Source organism: Ovis canadensis, chromosome 11 (genome assembly GCF_042477335.2).
Source record: "Ovis canadensis isolate MfBH-ARS-UI-01 breed Bighorn chromosome 11, ARS-UI_OviCan_v2, whole genome shotgun sequence".
Classification (NCBI taxonomy): domain Eukaryota; kingdom Metazoa; phylum Chordata; class Mammalia; order Artiodactyla; family Bovidae; genus Ovis; species Ovis canadensis.
In genome coordinates this window covers 44,554,127-44,563,104 of record NC_091255.1, presented here as the reverse complement: position 1 = coordinate 44,563,104, position 8,978 = coordinate 44,554,127, and the positions used below count along the sequence as shown (strand labels likewise).

At 58.5% G+C, this 8,978-nt stretch overlaps 1 protein-coding gene across 11 annotated transcripts in view; it reads left to right on the top strand.

Annotated features, from left to right (window-relative positions):
• Positions 1–2,067: 2,067 nt before the first annotated feature.
• Positions 2,068–8,978, top strand: part of CACNA1G (calcium voltage-gated channel subunit alpha1 G) — a 61,975-nt gene continuing 55,064 nt past the window's right edge. For all 11 annotated transcript variants that reach the window (XM_069543105.1, XM_069543112.1, XM_069543107.1 and 8 more), the window contains exon 1: positions 2,068–3,082. In XM_069543105.1, coding sequence (XP_069399206.1) covers positions 2,841–3,082 — 242 coding nt within the window. In that variant the 5' untranslated portion in view covers positions 2,068–2,840. The remainder of the gene's footprint in view (positions 3,083–8,978) is intronic.

Sequence of the window (8,978 nt, the reverse complement as noted above, 5' to 3'; positions counted from 1 at the left end):
CCTGCAGAGGAGTCTGGATGCCTTAGGTGGCCCCAAGCTCAGGGATGCTTTGCCCTGATGGTGCATGTTACCTGCCCCCCTTTATGAGTATGTTCTAGAAAAAAGTTCAACCCAGAGGTAGGGGTTAGAGGATGGTGATGGATAAAGGTGTGCGGTCTGCTGACCCTTAGGAAACCTGACCATTGGACTGGGCAAGCCTCTTTGGCTTCATTTTGTTAAGGGCAGGGGGTGATTAGAGCGGGGCCTCTTTCCCTGATCTTGTCTGGGAAGGGCAAGCCAACTAGGCAGACTGCCAACTGCCCAGAGGGAAAAAGGTGTCAGACTCTGAGGGCATACTGTAATAAATAGTCCCCTCTCCCAGAAGACCACTGAGAGTTCAACACTGGCGCTGGCGTAAGCCGGAATGAGAGCAGGGACTCCCGCCAGGAGAGAAAGGCACTTCTTCAGGGACCTGCTCATTAGCATGAAATGCAAAAAGCCCGGCCTCATTTGCACAACTAGGTGCCAGATTCGGCGAAAGGGCAACCTAGGAGGTAGCAACCGCTCTGCCCTCCCCACTGCATTCCCTGAAACCCGCCCTGGAGGGAGCTGAGACACCCACCCAGCTCGGCAGGAGGCGTGGGTGACGCAGCCTTAGGAGAGGGAAAAACGCCAGGGAGTCGGGGTGAGAGTGGGGGGATGGCGGGTGTAGGAAGGTCATCCAGTCCATTCCTCTGCCTCTCGGCGGTGGCGCGTAAGCGGTCCTGAAGTCTCCAGAGAAGAGCTAACTGATCTGCTTGGTTGCGCAGTGTCTACCTCCAGCAGAGGTGGGAAAGCGCTTCCCGACGTCTTAATCCTGGATGCCCTCTCCGCCCCACTTCACCCCAGAATCCCGCTCCAGGGTACACACCACCTTTAGGGGTAGCGCTGTGGGCGAGAGGGACCTGGGGCCGACAGAGCCGGAGGATTCAGGAGGGAGAGGCCGGGTGAGGGCCGGGGTCTGCGCCCGTGCACGCAAGCGTGAGTAGCTGCAAACCCTCGAGGACCTGCTCGGGGTAAGGTGGAAATGTGCGAGCAGAGTAGCCCTGCTAACCTGCTTTCCTGCAGACAGGCATATTGGAACTCGGGAAGGAGAAACTGAGGCACTGAATGGGGGCTTCGTGAAACTGCAGGTTAAGAGTCGGCAAAGCCCAGTTCTGTGCTTCCACCGCCTCCCACACACTGGAGACCCCTGCAAGTCCCCGGGCAGGAACATCTCCTTTCTCTGCAGTTGCTTTTAGAGATCTGGGCTCTGGGTCCATTGTGACCTGTCTGGGGCCCTGTGTTCAAGCACGAAGCCCTCTCCGGAAGCTTAGGAGTGTCAACATGAGATCAAGGTCAGCAGGTTAGGGTTAGGAGATTAGGGTCAAAATAGCAAAAGTGGGCCTGGGAGGAGGACCAACAAGCCCAAGAAGTTGGTAGAGACCACGCCCAGACCTCGCCTGCTTCAACCTTTCCTTGGCTCCGCCCGTTTCCCTAACTAGCGCCCCCCAGACTGAAGTCCTATCCCCCCGACTTCCCGCTCCGCTCGCCCCTCCTCAGTCCTGCTCCCAGGCTCAACTCCAGGATGAGAGATTAACCAAGGTTTTGCTCTAGGACCCTGGTCACACCCCTCACTCCGGGCCGTCTGCTTCCCTCTGCACCAGGCCCTCCCAGAGCTGAGCCCCGCCCTCCCTTTGCGGTCCAATTCTGGGGTCTTGGACAAAGGATGCCCGGGGGCCCGCAACGATATCCCAGGACCCCACTCCAAATACTTTTGAGTCCCTGGGGCTCCCTCCAGAAGAGTCCCAGAGCCCTTAGCGGCCAATAGGAAAGTGGGTTCGGTCTGGGTAGCTGTCTAATTGGCTCCGGTCTTCTGGAGCTGACACCAGGGGCAAGAGGAGGGGAGAGGGGCGGTCCCGGGCTTTGGGGTGGGAACCGGATTCCAGCTGCGGCTCTCTCCCCGGCACCCCCGCCCTCACTGCCACGCCGACCGGCCAATGGCCGTGCGGCTCGGGGCCGGCGGCGGGCGGTCATTGGCTGCGAGGCTGGCTGGGGAGAGGCGGGGCCGAGGCTTGAAGTTGGAGTGAGGGATCCAGCTGTGGTGTGCGCCCGGCTCCTCGCCGCCGCTTTCGCTTGCTCTCTCCGCGTCTCGGCCGGAGGAGGAGGCAGTGGCGCCGGCGACAGCTACGGCAGCAGCAGCCACCGCGGCGGCTGCGGCGGCGGCATCTCCGCCTCCACCCCCGCCTGGGACGGCCCCTCGTCACCTCCCCGCCCCTCCTGGACCGGGAGCCGGCCGCCGGGAGGAGGAAGGAGCCGCCCCCCACCCCCTCCAAACCCACCCCCAAAGAGATTCCTCCTCCCCTCCCCCGCCGCCGCTGGCGCGGAGCCGGGACGATGCTGACCCCTTAGATCCTGCTCCAGCTGCGCCGCGGGAAGAGGGGGCGCCCCTCCTCGGACCCCCGCTCCAGCCCTCCTCTCTCTCCCTCTTGGGGCCGCTTCGCCGAAGGTAGCGCCGAATTTGGCGACCGGAGCCTGGGCGCGAAGCGAAGAAGCCAGAACAAAGTGAGGGGGAGCCGGCCGGCTGGCCCGGGAGGCCCTAAAAGCACTGGGGAAGCGGGACTCGCGCCAGGCGGGGCTTCCCTGCGACCCGGCGCCCGGCGGGCAGTATGCCCCTGCGGGCAGGGGGATCTGGGCTGAACTGGCCCTCCCGGGGGCTCAGCCTGCACCCTAGAGCCCCCCAGATGCGCCCCCGCCGGGGCCCCCCGCTTGCGTGAGGACACCTTTTCTGAGGGGCGCCGCTAGCCCCTCTCGAAACCTCCCGGGCCCCAGCTGGCCAGAGGATGGACGAGGAGGAGGATGGAGCGGGCGCCGAGGAGTCAGGACAGCCTCGGAGCTTCATGCGGCTCAACGACCTGTCGGGGGCCAGGGACCGGCCGGGGCCGGGGTCGGCGGAAAAGGACCCCGGCAGCGCGGACTCTGAGGCGGAGGGGCTGCCGTACCCTGCACTGGCCCCGGTGGTTTTCTTCTACTTGAGCCAGGACAGCCGCCCGCGGAGCTGGTGTCTCCGCACGGTCTGTAACCCATATCCTCCGGGGCACGACGGCTGGGCTGGGGGGTCCGCAGGGGGGCGGGCCACCGCCTGAGGGAACCAAAAGCCAGGTGAGTCGGAGAAGTGAGCTTGAAAGATGGGCAGATGAGAGGGGGGCTGCTAGGGAGGGGAGCGGGTGTCAGAGTGGTTTGGCTGATACCCCAGGCGAGCCCCACCTCGGTACACACACCTCAGTCCTCCTTGAGGGGTTGGGATCCAGGCCAGGAAAAGAGAGGCGACGTGCCCCCATTGGTTGGCAGCTGGATGCTCTCCAGATGTGGGCAAGGGAGGGTCGTCATCCTCCAGATGTGGGAAGCTTCGGGAGCCGGGAGCTCTATTCCTCCCGCCGCCAGTTAGCGAGCTGGGTTTGGTTTCCGAGTTTGGGGGGTGGGGTGGGGAGGAAGCTGCGGGGACGGGGGAGGGGGTACCGCAATCTCCTGGGTTTCCCTCCTGCTCCAGCTCCAAAGTTTGCAGTGGATTCTAGGGTCTAATTCCTCCACCCCACCCCACCCCCGCCCCGACCTGGTCCTTGAGACTGACGTTTTCACTGACCCTGAGGGAGATGCTGGGGGGTGGGGACCAGGTCCTAACCTCCCCCCAACCCCCACCCCGCGGGTTGGAGGCACAACAAGGAGATTCCGGCGGCGGCTGATGTCAGGGGCGCAGAATGAGAACAAGATGTGGTGGAGGAAAGCTATCTGCACCCAGAGTCGGAGTAAAGACCCTTTCAGTAGGAACCCAGTGCTCCGAGTGCCTCCCTTCTCCACAGTTCTTTATTCAGTGCGGGGTGCTTAAGGTTGGCTTGGGGAGTTTTGTGCTAGATTTTTTTCTTGTGGAGGGAAAGACTGTGGCAAGAGCTTTGGCAAGTGGGGGATGGGATTAAGCAGGTCCAAGTTACCCACCCCCTTTCCATAGGAGCACTCCTGCCTGACTGCAAAGCAGGTATGGGAGACCACAGCCTTCCGAGAAAGCAGTGGGGGGCACGGGGGACAGTAAGACTGAGCTGGTTCCCTGAGGAAAGCTCAGGGCCACCACCTCATGTCTGCTCCTTGGATGGCTTTGTGAAAGGCAAGCCCCACATTCCAGGAGGATAGATTTAGCACTGCCCTCTCTCCTGTGCCCTGTCTGGAATTGTGTGGGAGACCCCAGCCCCCTTACCCCCATGGCTTCTCCCCCTTAGCCCCTAGTCTGCTTGACTAATGCCCAGCTCCTGGCTCCTGGGTGAGTCCCACCACTGCCGAAAGGAATGGGGAGTGGGATGGGCTGCCATCCCTGGTCTTGACAGCTTCTCCTGGCTCTTTCTTCCCAGCTCAGAGGCCCTTTTAGACCCAGGGTGAGAGATGTCAGTTCTCCCCTGTAACCAGTTGAGAGCCCAACTGGGACTCTGCTTTGGGGAGGGGGAGAGCTTGGTGCTGCCCTCTCTCTCTGCAGCTCTGCTGCCTCTAGTGCGCAAAGCAGAGATGTGAGCTTGGGTCTCCCCCCCAACCCCCATCCTGTGCACCCTGTGAGTCTTTAGGAAGCTCCCCTCATCATACCCTCTCTCCATCCTCTGCCCTTTCCTTTCTCTCTGAGCTGCAGAAAAAGGGGGTTGCCTCAAAGGTGGACCTGCTGAACTGGCACATTTGGGCTCCCCACCCCCCACCCCAGAGTCCTTTCTCAGTGGTAGAGTTGGGGAACAAATGTCTCTAAAAAAGAACAGTGTTGGGGCTTCCCTCCTCTCCACTCCTAATCACCCACCCTCTCCATGAATGTGAAAAAGCACTAGACCCGACTCCTCCTTCTCAGGAGCCCCCGGGTTGTGTGGTGGTGGTGGTATGTGTGTAGAGAGAAATCTTATCTTCTCTTTCCCTCCAAAAAGCCGCAGACCTCTTGGCCAGCATCTCCCCCATCTACCCTATCTTAGGTGCTATTGGATGGTCTGGAATCAGGTTTCTTCCTTGAGGAGGTCTGGAAAAGGGCAAGTGGAGAGGGCTGGAATGAGGAAAGAGAGGTGGAGGCCCAGTGCTCATCTTGGGAGTAGGGGGGCAAGCTTACCTCTAGTGGTGGGAGTCTGGGGTGTGGGGCATCAGCTTTACTAGGTCTGGACAAGCCCCTAAGCCTGGATTGGCTGAGGATGGGTGGAGAACAATTTCTTGGCAAGGGAGCTGCTTCAAATGTGCCCTCAGCATATTCATCACATCCTGTATCAAAAGAAACCTGTGTTTTCTCATCAGAGGGGCTCTGGAATGACTCTTGGACCTCGATCTTTCTCTCAGTCCTTTTGGTATTCTCGAGGCTTCCCTTGGCTGCACCTCTGGGCCTGGGGGACAGGACACCTCCCCTGAACGAACTGAAGCTCGCTAGGTTCTTCTCGGCATTCTTCTCAGCCTCTTTAAGAAACCGGGTTTCCTAGAGAGGGGATCTAGACCCAGGTGGGACATGGTGTATGTGTGAATGTGTGCGTGTGTGTGTGTGTGTGTGTGTGTGTGTGTGTTGGTGAGGGAGGGGTGACAGTAAAGGAAGGAGGCGCTTGGGAGTGCATATTTTGGTACTGGGGAGACCAGGGCTTCATGGACAGTCAGAAAGGCCCCCTCCTCCCAGGCTATAGGGAAGGGAGTGTGTTGGGCTTTGCATATGTGTGTCTTCACGTGTGAGGGAGTGCGTTTCCCCTCCTGGGAAGGAGATCCTGAGCATTCCCTCTCGGCTGTTGTGTCACATCTGGAAGTTTGTGTAGGAGTTTCTCCAAGCTCAGAGCCCAGCACAGCTTTTTCTCATTTGGAAATCACAGGCTGGCATTTGGGATGCCGAGAGGGGGAGTGGGAAGGGGGCCAGAGGGGGAGAAGGGAGCCTGCCGGGAGTGGGGGAAGGAGAAGGGGGAGGCCTGGGCAGCAGGCCCTAATGGCTTCCAGAAGCGAGTGTGAGTGTGTGAGCTGCGGGTGTCTGCGGGTGTGTGTGTCTGGAGGGGAGGGGGCACCGGGAGTCTCTGGAGCTCTCCTTGCCACCATCCCAGTGTCCCAAGTTCCCCCGCTTCCCTTCCCTAGGGAGAAGTCTCCATTTTGGTCCTCAGAGAAAATGGAAGGGAGGTGTTCTTCATGTCTCCTCACCAGCTCCCCCCTCTCATTTTCAACCCCAAGGCCCTCCAGAGAGGGTTCTGGGGAGAAGGGCCGGGGCTAGAGAACTGAGCTAGGCTGAGAGGGCCAGAGCACCCCCTCGCACTCTTTTTGTCCCAGGCCTACCTTTCTTCCCGGCTCCACACACACTCTGCTCCTCTGAACTGTTGGGGGACTCCCCATCACCCAGAGTGCCAGTTGGAGCCATTCCTGGGATTATCCCGACCACACAGCCCCCCTTCACCCTTGCCTGCTCCTGCCCGAGCTCTCACCCCGCCCTGCCTGCCTCAGCCAGGATGGCGACAGACACAACTGCTCACACACACACACACACACACACATGCACGCAGACACACACACACACACACAGAGTCACAGACATTTGAATCAGATTTCTGGCCTATTTTCCCTCCCAAAGATTCCAGCGGGCCGGCTCTCTTGTGTCCCCGTGTCTCACGTCTCTGTCTCTGGGTGGGGCTGGCTGCCTTGCTCAGGGCTACAGCTTTCAGTTTAGCTGGAAACCTCCCTCCCCACACACCCACACTCTGGAACAGGCGATGGGCAGACCACTGTGAAACAGGCTTGTGTGGGGGGGGTTGACTGGGGGAATCCCCTTTTCAGCCTCCCAACAGGAACCCTGCTCCTGAGCCCCTAGGTCTCGCCCCACCTGGGGAATGCTGAAACTCATAGACACCAGCCTCTCCAGGGCCAAGTGAGAAAAGCACCCCACCTTCCCAATGAGTACTAGGAGGCCAGGATTCCTGGGTCCAGGCCAGTTTCCTCTTTAGTGCTCCTTAGTCTCAGATTTGCAGGCTCCTAGCAGGGAATGGGACAGCTGGGGGGCTGCTTCCCTTCTCCATCATGCCTTGCCCGAGCCCCCATACCCCTGGAGGTGGTCCAGCTCTGCCTTCCTCTCTCTTATAGCTGCCTAACTAGGCAAGGGCTCTAGATAAAGCCCCACAGAGAAGACTCAGTTGTGCAGATAACACGCTCTAGTTTTTTCTTGGAGGGAGAAGACGGGGAGGGATGGGAGTGGGGTTCCTCACCCTGCACTTCCTTTTTCTCTGCTTTTGATGGTGGGTTGTTGGGAGAAGAAAGATCCTCCCTTCTCCTATCCACCTCCCCCTTTGGGATCCACTCCAGCCCGGACAGTCACCATAGCAACAGCAGACATGTGACTGCACAGGTCTCTCACAGTCACTATGGCAACCAGTGTCCCCCATTCCCCTGGTTACTATGGAGATTTGTCACATGGTTCCCCCCTCCCGAAGCTGATAACCTGTGGGTCTCCCCACTTCCCCTTCCCTGCATGAGGATAAGACAGAAGCCTGGGTAAGGGGAGTTCATATGTGAAAGGGTCCTTTTCGTTACCATGGCAACAAATCCACACCACCTGGTGACACATCCTCCTGTTGCTATGGCAACAGAGGAACATCACACAGTGACATACGGCTATATTCTCAAGGAAATGAGCCCTACCCTGACAAGGGTGAAAAAACCCCCATCCCCATTAATTATTCCTCAGTTAAGATTGTCCCAAGTTTTCCTGTGCCTTGGGGTTTCCACTTTCCATTTATGTTTATCTATAGGGAAAGGGGAGAGGTGAGAGTTGCAGGATGTACCTAGGAGTAAGGTGAATTGCCTATGGGGGCTTTTAAGAAGGGGCTTCCATTGTTAAGAGCTGGAGGTGGGGTTATCTGCGGGCAGACTCTGGCTACAAGAAGCCTCAGTATGAGCATGTGTACGGTGCGGGTAGAAAGATGGACAGCTCCTTTACAGTGTCACTCCTCCTCACCCCACCCCCAGTTATCACTAATTTATCGCTGTTGAAGCAATTGAGGTAGGAAAACATGAATGGGAGATACATCTGGCTTCGAGGCAGGGATATTGATTGACTGATCCGTTCATTCGTTCATTCATTCTTCCCAGGCATTGATCATCTGCTACAGGGCAGGCACTACTCTAAGCTGTGCAGGGGCTTGGATGTATCAGAGTGCCCCTGCCTCAGTGAGGGAGATGAAACAAGGGCACAGATGATGTGATGGACTCACTGCCATTAGGGAGGTCCAAACAGGTGTCCCAGGAGCTCCTCTTTCCAGGAGCACTGCCCGTCTCCCCCCCATGTGGAGACATCTGCTCATATGGGTCCTTTCCAGAACCTCTTCCCTGCAGAAGAGAGGAGGGGGGTATCTTGGGGAAAGCAGGCCAGTTCTTGAAGGTAATTGTGTCCTTCCTTTTCCAGATGATGGTCCCAAGGGAGCTCCTTCCCTGTCCCCTTTATTCCAGGGTGACCCCTGGCTGACCCTCATTCTGGGGAGAGATCCACTGGGCTCTAGCTCTACTCAGGAAAACAGCTCCATGGAAACAGAGCACTCCTTTGATTTCCCCATTCCATCTACTTACCCCAAAAGCCTGGAAATTTTTTTTAACTCTTATTCCTGTGAGGATGTAAGGTTGGGGAAATTGTAGTGCTTTGGGAAGCTTGGGTACCTGTCAGTGGAAAGGGATGTGAGTCTGAGGGAAAAGGGCCTGGGTGATAGGAGGGGGTAGGAGGGCTTGGAGGAGGTTGAGTGTGGACTCCTGGACAGGGAGACTGGTCTGAGGTTCAAGACAGAGATGGGGTATGGCTGGAACCAGCTTCAAGGAAAGTTCTTGGGTCCCCGGCCAAAGCCTTCTCAGCTCTGAAAGTGCAGTTATGACGGGAAGATTGCGTCTGCTCAGGGCCCTGACTGTTGCACTGAGTCGGGCTTCTTGGGTCTCGCTGTGGGCTGCCATGACGCCCTCTGCACCTTCCTCCTCGA